Below are 19,588 nucleotides of genomic sequence, written 5' to 3'. Positions count from 1 at the left end.
CTCAGGGTATGTACTTCTGACCGCCCCCCCCCCCCCTTCCAAGAGTAGGGGAGGAGAACAGTAGGCACTGCAGCCACAATCCCACAAGGATTGGAGAGGTGTAGGGGGAAGGACCCGGCACCACTGGGGTTAGCACCCCTCAGCTCTGTGGATCAGGCCAGCCTCTGCCAAGTGGCTTACTTGGCCTACTTTTAGTTGCTGCCCCAGGCCACATGTGTGAACCATGTGCTGGAGCCAGATAAATATCACATAGCTGAAGGCAGCACCAGCCCATATATAGGGAAATGAAGTCAACTCTGAGCTTCAAGTATGTCTAGAAATAAAAGGAGATGACACACTGTAGCTAAGTCCTGGCATTTCAGTGTGTCCTCTAGTGCATTTGGCATGGCTTGGGAGCAGGCACCAGATGTGTGGGTGCAATCTCAGAGGTTTAGCATCTAGCCAGAAGTGAAGCTGGAGAGGTTCTTAGATTGAGCTATGACCTTTACAGTGTGCATGGAGTAAGATCTGGTTAATGCTCCTATTTTAATCCAATCAGCAGCCTTTTTATTGACGCTTTGTGTCAAAAATACACAAGGAAAGCATATCAGGCCCTTATCTCCCTCTTTCCCTCTGATAGAGAAATGGGGAAGTTCATAAAGGCTACACATCTACCCTCGGGCAAGGCAGAGCCTGCACACCTCCATTTTATGTCAGCAGGTACATCACTTGCAAAGAAGAGCTCCTCTCTCCTCCCCCACTCTGTCGCAGCTAGGGGAGCAGTAGTGAGAACAGCCTGCAGAACTGGCTCTCCACCCCTCTACACAAGTGAAGATTCCCAGCAAGGGCGGACTGACCATTGGAACAATAGGGCAATGCTTGAGGACCCACAACAGTAGGGGGGCCCACTCTCTCCTAGCTTCTATCTTGTTTAATCGCTTTTGATAGGTGGTTAGGTGCCCATGGCCCTTATTGCCCGAGAGCCCAGAAAATTGTCAGTCCGCCCCTGACGTTATAATACCTTTGTATTGCTCCATGGTGCGACCGCTCCTCGAATATTGTGTTCAATTCTGGTCGCTGCATCTCAAAAAAGATATAGGAGAATTAGAAAAGGTGCAGAGAAGGGCGACAAAAATGGTAAAGGGGATGGGACGATTTCCCTATGAGGAAAGGCTAAAGTGGCTAGGGCTCTTCAGCTTGGAGAAAAGGCGGCTGAGGGGAGATATGATAGAGGTCTATAAAATAATGAGTGGAGGGATCACGCGAGACATGAGCTGAACAGCAGCGAGTTGCTGGAGCTCCGAGATCCATGCCCGACAATCGACGATTTCTCGCAAACCCAGACCTAATATTGAAAAGGAAAGTAACCCCGCATATGGATAGATACCTGAGGAACACATCTGGGGCGATGGCACAAAGAACATCAAAGAAAGAAAAGACAGAGAAAGCGAAGACGGACAGCCCCGAACAAATCAAAATGGCGGAGGCGGACGCAATACAACCCGGAGGATTTTCAGAAGCGCAACTCCTACAGCTCACGGCGGCAGTGGCAAGGGCCTGGGATCCCAAATGGGCAGAGATGGAGCAAAAATTAGAGACCCTAGCCGCGCAGTCAGATGGTATAGGGACGGGAGTGGGAGATTTGGAGACCCGTGTGGCGGCCCTCGAAGACGACAGCAGAGGCTACAGCCCTGAGATAGCAAACCTCACAAAGCAGCTAAAAGAGAGCCACGAAAAATTGGAGGAGTTGGAAAATCGTTCCAGAAGGAACAACATAAGAATCGTTGGATTAACAGAGAAGGTTCCGGAACGGAACTTAGCGAGTTGGCTCGAAGATTGGCTTGCAAAAGAACTGGCGCTCACAGATGCCATTGGCCCGCTAATAATTGAAAGAGCACACAGAGTTGGGCGGAGGTCAGAAGATAATACAAGACCGAGAGTGATAGTGGCCAGAATCTTCAATTATCGACACAAGATGGAGATCCTGCAGGGCTTTCGTATACGTCGAGATTCATTAAAGCACGAGGGGACTAAAGTTTTAATTTTTCAAGATTTTTCAACTGAAGTGCAACAACAGAGGCGCCAATTTCACCCGATATGTGCAGCCCTAGCAAAAAAAGATATACGGTTCTCACTGAGGTTTCCAGCCACGTTGAGGATACTAATTGAAGGCCAATGGAAATCATTCAAGGAAATAGCAGCGGCATCAGCGGCAGTGCGAGAAGCTGGACTAACAAATGCTGAGTGAGGTAAAACCTGGCTTGGGGATGCGAGACTAAAAGTAAGTGCTCTAAATATGGGATACAAGGGCATGGACTCATGGGCGCAAGTGATCTCCACATTCCATCTTCAAGATACAGAAGATGGAGCTAGGGAATCTAAGGGGGGGAAAGGGAAGGGAGGGAGATAGGGGAGATAGGAATATGCCTTCACTCATCACACCAAGAAAGTAATAGACAGAGCGACAGAAAAGAGAAAAGGGAACTGTATATAAAAACCCCTCAGGGCAAGCAATATGCCAGTTAAAATAATAACCTGGAATATAGGAGGGGTCAGCTCCCCAATCAAGCGGGCAAAAATACTAACTGCCCTAAAAAGACAGCAAGCAGACATAGCATGTCTCCAAGAGACCCACCTCAGTGACATGGAACATAAAAAACTGAAAAGACTATGGGTGGGGGAAGTTTTTGCGGTGCCTGCCCGAGGGAAAAAGGGAGGGATAGCAATACTTATTCGTAAGGGATTAACATATAAGGCGACCCTACTGACCACTGGGAAAGATGGGAGATACATCATAATAAAAGTATGGCTGCCAGGCCTGGAAATCAGGTTAGTGGTCCTATATGGCCCAAACAACTACGAGCCGAATTTCCTAAGGACCTTAATAAGTAAATGCAACACAGAAGGAAAGGAGAAGCTGGTAGTGGTAGGAGACTTTAATCTGGTACTAGATCCCCAGATAGACTGCTCAAACAGATCCTCGACACACCAGTTGGGGAAAAGGGCTAAAGAGATGGCCTTATTTGCACGGGAACTCAATTTAATCGACATCTGGAGAACGTTTCACCCCTTAGACAAAGAATACACACACCGTTCAAGAGCACATGGCACGCAATCTCGCCTAGATTATATACTGGTAGAACGAACGGCCTTTCCACAGATGGTAAAAGCAGAAATAGGCCCAGAAGAAATATCGGACCATGCTTTTGTGTGGGTGGAAATTGAGACTCACGCAGGCAATGAAAGGGGGAGGGGATGGAGATTTCCAACACACTTATATGCAGACCCAAAATTTGCAAAATACCTCGCAGGCAGATGGGAAGATTACACAAAGAACAATATTGCACACGCACAAGCGCAGCCTACTCTATTTTGGACGGCCTCCAAAGCCGTCCTTAGAGGGGACATAATTGCATATAGCAGCAAGCAGAACAAACGCAGAACAGCAGGAATTATGAGGCTAGAAGAAAAACTCAAAAAAGCGCAGAGAGAACATGCACGAAGGCCGACAAAAGATACCCTAGATACTTTAAAATCAACACAAATAACACTCAATTCGTTATTGCATGAGAAAGAGAGTAGGTCAGCACTGTTCTTTAAATACAAATTGCACAAGTTTGGCAACAAAACAGGGAGATTACTGGCAAACATAATCAAAAACCAAGGAGGCCCCAGAGCAGTGACCACATTAAGAGATAAGTCAGATAAAATGACTACTGACCATAAACAGATAGGTCAAATTTTTACAGAATATTTCACCACGCTCTACAAGAGCCAAGAGAGTGTGCAAGGGGAGGAACTTTTAAACTATCTGCAAAATTCTAGGCTCCCAAAAATGCAAGACCAGCAAATAGAAGACCTAAATGTGCCTTTGACCTTAAAAGAATTGCAAAAGGCAATCAGGACACAGAAGCTGCGCTCAGCCCCAGGTCCGGACGGGCTCCCAGGGGAATACTACAAATTACTGCCTACTGAAGCCCTGACACACTTATTAGAGTACTTTGAAGAGGTGATTCACGAAGGCCGCTTCCCAGATTTTGCTAACACGGCCCTAATAACATTAATTCCAAAAACAGGAAAATCACCAGAGAGGCCAGGGTCGTATAGACCAATATCATTGTTAAATGTCGAAATAAAACTACTGGCAAAAATTATGGCAGAACGCCTGGCGACATGTTTGCCTGATATTGTTGGGCCGGAGCAGGTTGGGTTTATCAGAAACCGGAGGGCGGGCCACAATGTGAGGAAACTACTACTAGCGATGGCAGCATGTAAAACTGGAGATATCCCAGCCTGGGTAGTAAGTCTGGACGCTGAAAAAGCGTTTGATCAAGTAAGTTGGGCATACCTATTTCAGGTTTTAGCAATGGTGGGCATAACAGGGTGGTTCGCCAAAGCAATAAAAACTCTATACACAGACCCCAGAGCCAGTGTGATTGTCAATGGACAGAGGGAGAAAGAATTTCCCATACAAAGAGGCACCAGGCAGGGATGCCCTCTATCACCACTGCTGTTCGTACTAGCACTGGAACCACTATTGAAACAATTAATGCAAGACAAAGAAATACAGGGAATAGAGGTGACAGGTCAACAGCTGAAAATTTATGCATACGCAGATGACCTGCTGCTATCGCTAACCAACCCCAAGCGTTCTTTAGAACCGGTACTGAACAGGATAGAGAGGTTTGGAGAGTATTCAGGGTTTAGGCTTAATTATGCTAAATCACACATTTTACCAGTCAATGCAGGAGTGGTGGGAACTTGGAGAGGCCCGCAACACCTTACATGGACTCAAGGACCAATCACATATCTAGGAATCAAATTACCTGCAGATCTGGGACAGCTCTATAAAGAGAACGTTAGGAGGTTACTAAAAGAGACTGAGGAGAGGTTGGCTATGTGGAGATCACTGCCTATAACACTCTTAGGACGGATTGCCCTGTACAACATGACTATAGTACCTAAATGGCTGTATGTATTCCAAACTATCCCACTCTACCTAAAGAAAAAAGACGAAAAGACATTGGACAAGGCATTGCAGAAATTCCTCTGGCAGGGGAGAAGGGCACGTTTGCCTATATCTACATTAATAACCCCAGTGGAATATGGAGGACTGGGACTACTGAGTATACGACACATGACAGTGGCTTGTGGAATGCGTCACATTAACGACTGGTTCCGAGGCACAGAGGATTTTTCCAATACAAGTTTGGAGTTACGAGTGGCACCAGAGCACCATTTCACAAATCATCTTCACGTGGGAGGTGGTCCAATACCTGAAATATTAAAGTACTCATGGATAATGCCGTCAGCCAAAGCTACATGGCACTGGATATGCCGGTTACACAAGTTCTCAGCAAGAGTGACTCCATTTAGATCCATCTGTGGAAATAGAGGTTTTGCACCCGGTAACATGTACGCGGTGTTCCACAGGTGGAAAAGTAAAGGAATGATATACCTAATGCAGGTGCTCAATCGGGAGGGCAAGATAAAGCCTTTTGCGGAACTGCAGAAAGAATTTGGTCTTGCAGTAACAGATGAATTTCATTATAAACAGCTCAAACATTATGTGAATACCTTGCCATGGGAGTGGTTAGCAGAAGACGCCCAGGAGGAACTGGCATCTGCCTTTTCGATGGAAGCACAGCAAAAAGTCCCACTCACTTTTCATCATCGACATATCCGTGATACTGCAGAGGAACTGGATTATAAAGGATTGGCAGAGCAATGGAGTAAAGATCTATCGATCATGATACAAGCTTCACAGTTACAAACACACATCCTATCCATCAGACAACAAACTAAAGTAGCAAACCATTGGGAATTACAGTATAAATTTGCATTGAGACTATATATAGCTCCTCGAAGAGCATTCCATATGGGTGTGTCTCCTTGGGGCTCATGCCCGAAATGTGGAAAAGAAGGAGCGACACTAGGTCACATGTTCTGGGCCTGCCGGAGCGTTCTGACATTCTGGAGGAATATTACAACGTATGTCTCACAGTTATGGAACACGACTTGGAGGTGTGAGGTGACCTTGCTGTTTGGACAACCGAGGTTGAGCACACCTAGCCCAGGGGGACTCAAGGAATTTGTATTCAAGTCGACCATTGTAGCTAAACAAGTCATTTTGTCAGAATGGATCTCAACTAAAACACCCACACGACAACAATGGAGAAGCAAGCTATTGTACTTGCTGAGAGTAGAACGGCAGGGAATCCATGACCTAGACTCAGAAACAGGAAAGAAATTCCAAAAATGTTGGACTCCCTTTTGGTCGACACTAACCCCAGCAGCCCAAAGTCATCTTTTGAACATTTGAATAGTTAAAGACAATTAAGAGGACATATCTGTTAAAGGAGAAGTAGAATAGATCAGATCAGAATGTTGTTGATGTGAAGGTTTAATGAGGAAGTCACTGAAAAGAAAAGGAAAAGGGAGGGGGGGGGAAAGGGGGGGGGGAAGAAAATGGCAATATTGTTAATAATGTTAAAAGGGGGAAAAACGGCTTTGGAAAAAAGGAAATGTACATACTATGGTTGTATTCCCAGACACGAGTTGTAAAATCGGAGATGTTGTTAAATTTTGAATGATTTGCCAATTTGAATAAAAAAGATTGAAAAATAAAAAATAAAATAATGAGTGGAGTTCAACAGGTGGACGTGAAGCGTCTGTTTATGCTTTCCAAAAATACTAGGACTAGGGGGCATGCGATGAAGCTACAAAGTAGTAAATTTAAAACGAATCGGAGAACATTTTTCTTCACTCAACGTATAATTAAACTCTGGAATTCGTTGCCAGAGAACGTGGTAAAGGCGATTAGCTTAGCAGAGTTTTTAAAAGGTTTGGACGGCTTCCTAAAGGAAAAGTCCATAGACCATTATTAAATTGGACTTGGGGAAAATCCACTATTTCTGGGATAAGCAGTATAAAATGTTTTTGTACTTTTTTAGGATCTTGCCAGGTATTTGTGACCTGGATTGGCCACTGTTGGAAACAGGATGCTGGGCTTGATTGGTCTTTCCCAGTATGGCAATACTTATGTACTTATATATGTACTTATGATTCCCAGAGTGTCTTTAAGGCTACATTGTGATGCTTGAAAAATATTTCTGCAGCCTGAGAATAATTTAAAAAAACATTCCTTGGTGTCTGGCTTGCAGCACGTTCAGTTTCTCCTGTGAGCCCATCCTAGCCCTAATTTGTGGCCCTGCATCCTTCAATGGAAGGAACCAGAGGTTGACTTTGACAGTGTAGGTCTTGGGACATAGGATTGTCTCCTTGGGTAATTTTAAAGGAAAGTGTATCTTTGTGCCCAACATTCTCCTCCCCCCCCCCCCCCCCTACCTTTTGAAGGTGGTGTTTTGTTCTAGTGGAGTCAAGAATGCATGATCTGAAGCTATATTTTTAGTCCAGTGAGTAGGAGGCCATGATGGTGCTGGGTGAGGAGATTGGAGGGGAGCATTCGACTTTGCAGTAAGTTCATAGAAAGTAAAAGGTTACTTACTGCAAAGTCCTTCTTTACTACACTTTTTTATTCAGCTAGCATTTCATGGAGGTCTCCCTTTGTAAGTTCCCCTTTCATATGAATCAGTCCTTCTCCTCCATCTCACTCCCTGAATTCTCCACCTTTAATTTACCAGTCTCTGTATGCTCCCCTCCAATCTTGCCACATGGCCTCCCGTTCACTGGACTGAAAGTGCAGATCATTCATTGTCTTGCAAGACATCATAATTCCATCCAAGCTCCTTATGGTTAACGGGAGGGGGGGTGCTTGTGTAGATAGCTACATAACTGCCAAAGTATAAGTTGATGCAGATCACCTTTGTGGAAACTCAGACCTAGGCTGCCATCTGCTGATGACATCACCTGGAACTCACCAGGCCCTTTAATTGTATAGTGTCACCACATGAGGGGTATTTGGGGGGGGGGTTTAATGTCTGATGTGTTGCCACAGCCTGGGACATTCAGCGTTCCTGCCCATGGTAATGTGTGAGAAATTCCCTGTGGACTTTAACTGAGGATATAAATGAGACAACAGCTCATTTGTATCTCTTACAAAAATGGGAACTAATTGATACATAAGTAACTTTGGATCCTGAGGCCTCAGTGAGCATCTGCAGCATGTAAAGTCGGGGGGAAAAAATCGTTGTGTCTCAGCTGTTTTGCCTTTTCTAACTTAAAGTAAGGTTGACAAAAGCAGAGTAAAGTCACTAAACTGTGAACAAAAAAAAAGGCAAATAATTAATAGAAAGGCAGTTATTAAAAATGTGAATATGAAATGTACTTGGGACCCAGTAAACAGAAAATGCATGTACAGATTACCAGCAGTTGAAAGGCACCAAACATCTTTGAGTATAATAGAGGAGCAAATAATAATGGAAAAGACTTTAGTGAAGCAGAATTTTGGTTACCTCATTATGGTCTTTTTTTAAAAAGCCGCGCTAGCGATTCCCGCATGGCCAAATGAGGGGAAGACCATAGGAATTGAATAGGCTTCCTGTCATTTGCCTCACCGGGAATGGGTAGTGTGGCTTTTTTAAAAGAAACCCTATAGGAAGATAGATGAGATTGAAGTAGTCCTTTAAGGAAGATGGAACAGTTACCACTTTTGGACAGTCTAGGAATGTTACTTTAGGAAAACAATAAGTGATGGGATAAAACTCAGATTTGTATACTGCTGCCCTTAATAGGCAAATATGCTGAAAAATAGTTCTGACAGAATTTTCAGAAAAACTTAAAAAATGAGCAGAAACCAAAATAAACAATGGCTGCCAACTGTTAAAGTGTTCTGGCTACCGGGGACCAAGTAGTACATTTACATATGTCAAACAAAAAAGCATTTTAGAGCCCCTCAAGGCCACAAAAGAAGGGCTGAACTAGTGCATTAGAATACTGGGAAATTCCCATGTAAGCCCAAGTCCAAGCTGTAGAAGCCAATGTGGTCAGCAACAAGCAGAGTGCATGTGATCCACCCCATTGCTGCATCATCTCCATTCAGTACATATATTCAAAGCATGTGTCCCAATGCTTTTGACTAACAGATTCACTGTATCTGTTTCAGGGTAATAGCCAACCTTCAGTTTTGGGGATACCAGCGATGGACTTGGGGGGGGGGGGGGACAGGACAATGCATTCCTCTTTTTCCATCCTCCGCCATGCTAACCATACATTTGCTCACAGGAATGCCGAGGCCCTGCCAGCCAAATAAATACAGTGCCTCCGCTCCCCTCCTTTTCAGCTGTTTCCTTCCTGCAGACGTCTGCAGGAAGAAAGCAGCTGAAAATGAGGGGAGCAGATCTACTGTATTTATTTGGGGGCTTCAGCATCCCTACTAGTAAAGGTAAAGGGGTGCTGCAGTTCTGGAGGGAGCCTGAGCCCAAAATGGGGGGTCCAGGCCCCCAAAGCCCCCCATGAAGTGGCGTGGAGTATCAGCACACCTATGGTGTGGCTGGCAGGGATTCCCAAGCCCCACTAGCTGAAAACTCCCAACAACTGTCCCTCCTGCATACCTTCTAAATAGCAGATCTTCGCCTGCAACAAGCAGTGACTGATACATACAACTCGCATCAGCCCCACAGCCTTCCCATGAGCAGTGTGTATTAGATGCTACTCACTGCTGGTGAAAATCAACTATTTAAAAGGATTGCGGGAGAGGGGGGATGTTTGAGAGACCATATGGCAATCAGGTGAGAGAAGGAGAGACCAAATCACCTGTGGGGTGGGGCAAGGTTCTTTTGCCCACCCAACTTGGGCCCAGGCCCACCCAAAATTAGAGTGAGTTTATTGATTCTGATCAAATGTATTTTCTTTTAATCAGAAATTCAGAGTAAGAGACAAGAGAGAAAAAGAAGAACAACAGCAAATCCCGTGTATAGTGGTGCTGTCTTTGAGCCAGAGGTATCCTATGTTATTTTTACGCTTTTTAATCTATGCCTGTTGTATTTTTGTATAATCTATTGTAATCCTTAGTGTGTTCAAAAGCGTGTGTCTATTGTTGATTTTTCTTTTGGAGGAAAAGCCTCAAGTGGCGTGATGTATCTCAGAAATTCGCAGATTTTTGTGTTTTTTTGTGCCATCAGTCTTAAATCTATGAACTATACAAGAAAAACAATTCTAGGGACTCACTGCCAGAGCATCTATTTATATAGATATTTCTGGGTAGAAATTGTAGACTAGCGATGATGCCTGGTTACACCAAACTCTCAGTGGACATTGCTCCTGCCCTGCATGGGGAAGTATGAGGAGGCCGTGACCGGAAATCTGGCAAACAGAGTCCTCAGGTATGGTTACTGCTGAGAGCATGGAGGAGACAGAAAATTTGCTTGAATACGGAGAAAATGCAATGAAAAAAAAAAAGAAAGAAAGCTAAAGACACAAAATTACCAATAAACTTTTATTTTCTGAACTGTTTACATGACGGAGTGACCAAAAGTACTGTGAAACTGAGTGAGATATGTGGTGAGATTCACAGGCGGAATACTGCTGGCCTTCCTGGCAGAGGATATGTTGGAAATGTTTTACTAAAGAAGAGCTTATACTGTTCTGCAGCATTTAAAATTTGTAATTCATAATTCAGTAACCTCTTGTGACAAAACAGTGGGTTTTTAAGCATGTAAAACTATATTAATTATTTCTTGAAGTGTATTTCTCTAGTTTGACCAGCAGATGGTGCATGTTTATGTTTAAAGCTGTTACAGAGAACTGACTGTGCCTTCTTTAGTTAATACAGATAAGAGGTACCCTGCAGTGATGTGGCCAGCTATTTTTAAAAGTTGTTGTTCTGGGCTCTGATTGGCCCAGGAGCTCAAAATTCAGCTAGGATGTACTGGCTTTGTCTCCAGTCTTAGCCAGGGAGAAAAGAGAGAAGGATCTCTTTGCTGAGGCCCTGTGAACAGTTATATTTGATATCTTTCAGCTATATGTTTTGATCTCCCCAGGTACTATTTAGATAGTAAACAAATGTTTTGATAGTTTTATAATTGATCCATATTTCAGTTACCTGCTATTGTTTTGCTGATTGCCTCTGCTTGTCTGGACTGACTAAGAATCCTGGTGGTTTGTGTGTTGGGTCTGTGAGTGCTTTCTGGGAATTGTGGGACCATTGGGAGTGTGGCCCCCAGTAACCTAGAAATCACTGTGAATAATTTGAGAGTGGGAGACTTGCCCAGAGGTGGTTGGGACTCAGTCGGTGGGAGGAGGGTGCTAGTGGAGAGCACAAGCAGCAGGTGGACCTGAGCTGTGCTGGAGATAGTGGCCCATGGGGTAACCTAAGGCGGTTAGCTAGGCATTTCGTGACACTTCTCAATATGACTTTTCATTCTGAGATGAGAATCATCTAATAGAATTTTGGAACAGATGTCAAAAAGTGGAAAGAATTACTGAAAATTGTAGTTATCCATTGATAAGCAAGATGAAGTCAGCCGTACTAGTAGCTGACATCATCTGATGACACTGACATTTATTTATCAGTGTATATCACAAAAAAATTTAAACTGTTAAGCAATATAGGAGGAGAGTGAACAGCCTGAGAACCCTCCCCACCTATAAAAATCACAAATTTCCTTGTCATCAGCAGCAGGTGAATCCAGAGACTTGTGTGTTATGACCATCTACCAGCAGGATGAGGTACATAAGTATTGCCATTCTGGGGCACACCGAAAGTCCATCAAGCCAAGCATCCTGTTTCCAACAGTGGCCAATCCAGGTCACAAGTACCTGGCAAGATCCTAAAAAAAGTACAATACATTTTATGCTGCTTATCCTAGAAATAGCTAAGTGCTGCATAAAATTAGATGATAGCATATTGATAAACAGAAATATATCTTCATATATAAGATTAGCAAAGGGTGGTGGAGGTTTAGTCAATGATTAGACAATACACACAGATAATACACCCAGTCATTGGGTGAAAAATCAAATAATCTTTATCGTGTGTTACATATGAGACTACTCCACTCTCAATAAGCTGAAGAAGCAATACACTTGTATTCATGTGTGTTTAAATATTTTGTTATATCCTAGAAATAAGCAGTGGATTTTCCCGAAGTCCATTTTAGTAATGGTGATATAGAAAGGTATGCTCCTTGGCAAGTTAGTATATCTCTATCTCAAGCAGGCGATGGATAGTCTCTCACAAGCTCCTGGTCTCATCTTGGAATTAGCTCCTGTTCTGGGTCTCCTGGTTCAGTAGAGCTTTGGGATGTCTAGGCTAAGCGGTGCCTACTTTAGGAAAGCACCTGGTGGTGCTAGGTCCCTCCTCCCCCATCCTCCCCTTTGGCCACTCCCCCTATTCTCCTTCCTCACAGATTAAAAAAAAATAATAAAAATAAACCAAAAAGGACCTAAAGGGATGTTTGATGCAGTTATTCTGCCACTGTGACTTAACTTTGGAAGGGGATTTGGCTGTACTACCTTCAGCACTCGTATTGGCAGAGAAATTGCTCCTTACTCCACATTTTGATCAGTATGCGTTTACATTTTTATTATTATTCGCAGCTTTACTTTCAGTTCTTTTCTGATGGCAGCTATCAATAGAAATCAAACAAAATAAAACATGGAAAAGAAAATAAGATGATACCTTTTTTATTGGACATAACTTAATACATTTCTTGATTAGCTTTCGAAGGTTGCCCTTCTTCGTCAGATCGGAAATAAAGACTGATGGCAGCTGAAACTGTAAAACACTGCTCTTGCTGTGGATAGTGCAGAGCAGCATCAGGGCAATGTCCGGTGGGTTGCTCAGGCATTAATTCGGCTGAATTTCCTCTGTCGGAACCATCAACTTCCCATGCAGGAGACTCGTTGCAACATTCTCAACACTCTCTCTCTCTCTCTCTCTCTCTCTCTCTCTCTCTCTCTCTGCCATGGTGATTTTGATGCCTATGGCCATCTTGCCTCAGCACGGTTCATCTCCTGCGGGGGAGGGGACTTTTCTGTCAGTACAAGCTTCCAATATTTCTTTACCCTCTCACTCTGCTGCTGAGTTTTCTGCCATATCTGGAGTTTCTGCTCCCATAGTTTCCCAGGAACCTTCCTCTCCAGAGTTTATTTTATTGCTTCACAAGGCTTTTTTATTTGGCACTTTTTTCAGCACTCTGAGCCTCTTTCTGCAGCACAGCCTCAGCACATCAGCTGTCCAAGGTTTCAGCAAGCTGCACAGCCTCTGCAAGTGGACCTTTCCTCCAAAAGGAAACGTGAGACAGACTCTCTTTCTCCTCCTCTGTCTAAGGGGGTCTGTCAGCAGCATCACAGCTTGCTCATGTTCCAGAAGTGCTGGAAGAAGGAGAAATTTTGAATGATGAAGTGGATGGTCCTACATCAGTTAGAGTCTTACATAGTGAAGAATTGCCTTCTTTAATTACACAGGCTCTGGGGGTTCTTAATATTTCTACCCCTGATTCTCAGTCCTCCTCTGCCTCTAATCCTAAGGTGGCTAGCCCCAAAAAGCTGCTCAAAGCCTTCCCTTTACATGAAGCTATGTAGGAATTGATTTCTGCTCAATGGTCTAATCAGCCTTAGGGTTCCCACGGCCATGTCACATCTTTATCCCATTTCTCAAGAGGAGCTTGAATAACTGAAATTGCCAAAAGTGGATTCCTTGGTAGCGGCAGTGACCAAAAAGACCACCCTTTCTGTGGAGGGTGGGATAGCACTGAAGGATATGTAAGATAGGAAACTAGAGTCCTCTTTAATGCTCTTCTTCAAGGTTTCTGCTCTGTCCATACACGCTGCCATCTGCAGTTCTTATGCAGCCAGGCTTGCCTTAGCTGGGTGCAACAAGCAGCTGATATATTGTCAGACTGTGATTCACAACTGTCTTGAGAGTTTCCTAACATGGAATCAGGCATAGCTTACCTTGTGGACTCCTTATTTGATGTTATCCATGCATCTGGCAAACAGATGGCATTGGCGGTTGTCAGGTTTTCAAGGCAGGAACTAGGTTTGTGAGCCCTTGGGCCACTGCCGAGGAGCGGCAGCGGCAGGCAAAACCACCCCCACACAGGGATAAAACAGAACTTGGACAGGGACAGCTAGACTTCACCTGCACTTGACCACTGTTCCTCAGGAGTTGAGCCCCTGGGTGCAGGTGGCCGGCAGGACTTACCGGACAGGGCAGGAACTGGATACCCGTTAGGCTGAACAGGGTTAGGACTAAGGGTCAGAGGGGAAAGGAATAAACACGGGCAGCAAGGCAGGAAACTGGGCTAGGACTCACAGACAGACAATACTACACTAGGCAGGAAATGGACAGGCTTTTAAGGGTCAGGACTGAAAGCTGCAAAGCAGCCACTAAGAAAGGAAACACAGACAGGTAAGAGACAGAACTGAAAGCTGCCAGGCAGCCACTAAACAAGAAACACAGACAACCAAGAACTAGACAGAGAAATACAAACAAGAACCAAGACTGGGAACAAGCAATACAGTACAAGATAAACTACACAAAGACTATACTCGAAACAGGCAAGAATCTCAGACAATAAACTGGGCTAGGCAGAAGTGCACGGCGCACACCAGCATACCAGGGACCTTAGGCGATGCAAAGGCAAACAGAGAAGTTTCCAAATGGCTAATAAGCCCAGCAGCAGCTGAGACTCACCTGCAGCAATCACAAGGCAGCTACGGGTGCTGTGCAGGCACAAACAAGAAAGACAAGTCTGGCAGCCTGGAAGATCCGGACCGGACTGAGCTGAAGCCTGAAACGGGTAGGGACAGCAAGACAGTCTATGGCAGCCACCGGTTCTGGCCACCAGAGGGCGAGGGGAGCACAAACCAAGACACAGACAGAAAGCATACTGAAGCACAGAGAGGCTTAACACACACAGGTGCAGTGTAGTGGAGAAATCAGAGCCATGCTGGAAGCAGCCAGCAGACAAAGACAGAGATAACTCAGAAAGACCAGACAGAAGCCAGCTTAGAAGCTGACCGCAAGAAATAAGGTAAGCCTGAGAGGGGTCACGACCACTGACGTGACAGCGGTAACAGCTTGCCGTTTATTGTGGCTGCAGCACTAGGTTGCTGACCAATGGGTTCTGGAGTTTATCAAAGACAGCTACAAATTAGAATTCTTCTCTCCCATCGTAGATTTTTCCTTGGTATCTCCATGCAGGTGTTTGTACATACAGGTGGCGGTTCTCTCCATTCTTCTCTCCTTAAAGGAGATTGGAGCGGTGAGTCCGGTTCCCACTCACGAGCACAATCAAGGCTGCTACAAAGAAAGAAGGGGCCCATCGTCCAGTGCTCGAACTGAAGAAGGTCAACACGTTTCTAAAGGTCAGACATTTCTATATTACGCTCTGTTATGGTGGCAGTTCAGCCTCGACAGTATCTCACTGTACTGGACCTCAAGGAGGCATACTTGCACATTCCCATTTGGCCACCTCATCAGTGTTTCCTCTAGTTTGCAATTTTGGGTCAGCACTTTCAGTTCCAAGTAATGCCCTTCGACCTTATGACATTTCCTAGTATTTTTTCCAAGGTTATGGTTGTAGTAGCAGCATTTCTGAGGAAGGAAGAGATCAGGGTGCATCCCTATGTGGATGGCTGTCTGGCTAATCAGGGCTTCTGCTCAGGAAAGTCATCAAGCCACTGCCAGGGCAATCTCCCTCTTGCAATCCCTAGGTTGGGTAATCAACCTTCCCAAAAGTCACTTAGTCCCTACACAAGTTCTGGACTATCTAGGAGTTCATTTCGACATGGCTCAGGGCAAGGTGTTTTTACCAGATAAAAGGAGGATCAAATTGCAGACTCAGACTCAACTCATGCTGAAAATGCCGAGTCCTCGCACATGGGATTATGTCCTGGTCTTGGGCTCCATGGCTACAACGTTGGATGTTGTGCCATGGTCCAAGGCTCACGTGTCCATTTCAACAGTCCCTATTGAGCCGGTGGTCGCCGATGACTCAGGACTACGACCTTCGCCTATTGTGGACTCCTCAGGCAAAGAGCAGTATATCCTCTAAGGCATGTCTCTGGCCACTCAATCCTGGATCGTGATGATCACAGATGCCAGCCTGTCAGGATGGGAGGCATATTGTCTCCAACACAACACTCAAGTTTGATGTAGTCTTTGTGGCTCGTCAACCGTCTGAAATTCAGAGCAGTGTGCAAGGCTCTTTTGGCCTTTTGACATATTCTACAGGGCAAAGTGGTTCACATTCCCTCAGATAATATGACGATGGTGGCTTATGTAAACATGCAAGGAGACACTTGCAGTGCCTGTCTAGCAACAGAGGCTCACCAGCTCATTCATTGGGTGGAGGCATACTTGCAGCAGATCTCGGCAGCCCACATTGAGGGAACTTTGAATGTTCAAGCTGACTGCTACTGCTACTTATCATTTCTACAGCGCTACTAGACTTACGCAGCGCTGTGCACTTGAACATGAAGAGACAATCCCTGCTCGACAGAGCTTACAATCTAATTAGGAGAGACAAACAGAAAAAATAAGAGATAAGGGAATATTAAAGTGAGGATGATAAAATAAAGGTTCTGAACAAGTGAATAAGGGTTAGGAGTTAAAAGCAGCATCAAAAAGGTGTGCTTTTAGCTTAGATTTGAAGACAGCCAGAGATGGAGCTTGACGTACCAGCTCAGGAAGTCTATTCCAGGCATATGGTGCAGCAAGATAAAAGGAAAGGAGTCTGGAGTTAACTGTGGAGGAGAAGGGTGCAGATAAGAGAGATTTACTACCTCAGTAAGAACTCTTTGGACCTGGGGGAATGGGAGCTATCGCTGGAAGCCTTCCAGTTTGTCACTCAGAATTCTGGATCTTATGGCTTCTCATCGCAATGCCAGGCTCCCCAGGTTTTTCAGCAGAAAAAAAGGAGTTTCGTTCAGAGGGTCTAGACACTCTTCTCCAACCCTGGCTGGAGTCATATCTTCTTTATGTATTTCCTCCATGGCCGATGATAACAGATTCCAGGATTCTTCTTCATCAAGGGTTGGTAATTCTGCTCCAGACTGGCCCAGGAAACCATGGTATGTGGATCTAGTTCGTCTTCTAGTTGACAAGCCATACTGGCTGCCTCTGCAACAGGGCTTGCTTCTTCAGGGTCCCATTCAGATGGGGGATCCTTCCCAGTTTGGTCTTTTGACCTGGCTGTTGTGACAAGTAAAGTGGGTGAAAACCCCTGGTAACAGAAAGATTAGGATTTAAACCTGGGAGACCCTCTATTCCCGGGAAAGTCAAATGGAAAACTTTCAGTAATATATCCTTATCTGCTTGCTTCTTTCTACTTCCAAGAAACTCCCTATAATTAGGCAAAGCAGAAGGCATAGGGGAGGGTAGTAGTTGGAAACAGCACAGATGGGGGCAGAGAGCAGAGCCTCTTGGTAAAGAATGACACGGGTATAAAGTTTGCCTCAGTCCCCGTCCCATCCCCGCAGGCCCTGTTTCCATCCTGCAGAAGCCTCAAACACATACGATTTTATATTTAAATCTTTTTATTAAAGTATATAAAGGAACAATATTGTATGATTGTATGATTTATAAACAACTAGTAAAAAAGGCCCGTTTCTGACAGAAATGAAATGGGCACTAGCAAGGTTTTCCTCGGAGTGTGTTTGTGTGAGAGAGAGAGTATGTGAGAGACAGAGGGGCTCATTTTCAAAGCACTTAGACTTACAAAGTTCCATAGATTACTATGAAACTTTGTAAGTCTAAGTTCTTTGAAAATATGCCTGAGTGTCTGTGTGTGTGAGACTGTGTGTGTGTGACAGAGAGATAGAGTGTGATAGAGAGTGTGTCAGAGAGAGTGTATGTGAGAGACAGTGAGTGAGTGTGTGCCTCCCCCCTCGCATGGCCCCACCCCCTCTCGCAGGGCCCCCTCCCCATCTCTCTGGTCTCAGGAACCCCTCCCCACCTCCCTTTCCCCTGCCCCGCTCCAGCCATCCATGTCCAGCGACCCTCCCCCCCCCTGCAGCCACCCATGTCCAGCGACCCTCCCCCCCCCGCGCATCAAGCCCCCTCGCCACCCGCAGCTGCCACTGGTAACACTGTCCGGCCGCTGCTGCTTCTCCTGTTGAGCAGCAGCGGCCGCTACAAAAAGAAAAAAAGCAATAAATGTTTTTAAACATCAAGCGCGGCACCGCAGACAGCCATCAGGCATTGGCTGTCGGCTCTGCAGCCGCTCCTACTCTCGCCTCTCACATCGCTGCGCTCCTCCGGGGTCTTACTCCAGGGGCAGTGATGTGGAGGCGAGAGGAGGAGCGGCTGCAGAGCCGACAGCCAATGCCTGATGGCTGTCTGTGGTGCCGTGCTTGATGTTTAAAAACATTTATTGTTTTTTTTTCTTTTTGTAGCGGCTGCTGCTGCTCAACAGGAGAAGCAGCAGCAGCCGGACAGCGTTACCAGTGGCAGCTGCGGGTGGCGAGGGGGTTGATGTGCTTCGAGAGGGAGGAGGGGGGTGTTTGATGTGCCGTGGGGGGGGGGGGGGGGTCTTGGGTGATGCGCCAAGGGGTTGTTTGAGCGGTGCACTCACAGCTGATTCCCAAGCAGAGGGAGGAGTAGGGAAACACGCGGAGCTCCGTGTGTTTCCCTACTCCTCCCTCTGCCTGGGAATCAGCTGTGAGTGACGTCAACCTGGCTACGGAGCCTAGCTCAGCAACTCCAGGAGCCACGGACACAGGCAGTCACTCATTAGAACGTTGGTGGTGAGAATTATTATATAGGATTATTCTATTGTTTATAAATCATAAATATAAAACAATAATAATGCGCAACTATAATAATTTCCCCACCGAACCCCAACAATAGCTGACTTCTGCTACCCCAAGGAATCCTAATCCACCCTGTTAAAATGTCCAGGTGTACAAAATACAACCCGTTCTGTATGTCTTAGTGGGGAAGAAATATGCACTATGAAGCACTGTTATGATTTTTTAATCTGTGGTTGAATAAGTCGTCAACAATCTCAGGATTCAGTCTAGCTCTCCTGTCTTCCACAGTCCTTTCTGCAATAGAAGATGTCTTCTTAGAAGATGTGCTGGTAGCAGGAATGTACGGGATCCCCCATGCAAATCTTACTAGTTGTGGCCAGCATGTTTTCTTGTTTTTCCAAAAAAATCAAAATATTGTCATCTGCGTCACTCAAAAATAATTTACAGTCCAATTCATTAACAGGCTTCAAAGTAGAAAATGACACGGGGACAAAGTTTGTCCCTATTCCCGCCCCGTCCCTGTGGGATTTGTTCCTGCCCCTTCCCCTCAGGCTCTAGCCTCACCCTGTCCTGGCAGGCACTATCCCCCTCCCCAGGGATCTCCATCCCTGTGTCATTACCTCCTTGGACAGGTAGTCCAGGAACTAGTCTTTCCCCAGCTGTAGCAGATAGCTCATTAGCTCCCCTAGCAGAAGCAAGAGGGTGTGGCTGGATGCACACGCTGCAGGCAGTATTTGAACCAGCTAGAGACAGAGCACAAAGAGAGGGACACACACACTGAGGCACCTATTCTAAGCCTTTTCTATAAAGAAAAGTAGGCACCTACTTTTCTATATAGAATACTAGTAGATGGCCAAAAATACATTAATTCATCTTCTCTTCTGCAGAATCCCCAGCTAGTCTAGTACTCAGATGCATACACAACTTTGCAATTGTACCTTAAGCAGAA

General features: G+C 45.3%; 1 protein-coding gene across 3 annotated transcripts in view; it reads left to right on the top strand.

The window, feature by feature from the left end:
• Window positions 1-19,588, top strand: part of PHF21A (PHD finger protein 21A) — a 364,795-nt gene that overhangs the window by 282,915 nt on the left and 62,292 nt on the right. For all 3 annotated transcript variants that reach the window (XM_030200848.1, XM_030200845.1, XM_030200847.1), the window contains one exon: window positions 9,800-9,879. In XM_030200848.1, coding sequence (XP_030056708.1) covers window positions 9,800-9,879 — 80 coding nt within the window. The remainder of the gene's footprint in view (window positions 1-9,799; window positions 9,880-19,588) is intronic.

The sequence above is a fragment of the Microcaecilia unicolor genome, chromosome 4, assembly GCF_901765095.1.
Source record: "Microcaecilia unicolor chromosome 4, aMicUni1.1, whole genome shotgun sequence".
NCBI lineage: Eukaryota > Metazoa > Chordata > Amphibia > Gymnophiona > Siphonopidae > Microcaecilia > Microcaecilia unicolor.
This window is presented reverse-complemented; position numbering and strand designations above follow the sequence as displayed.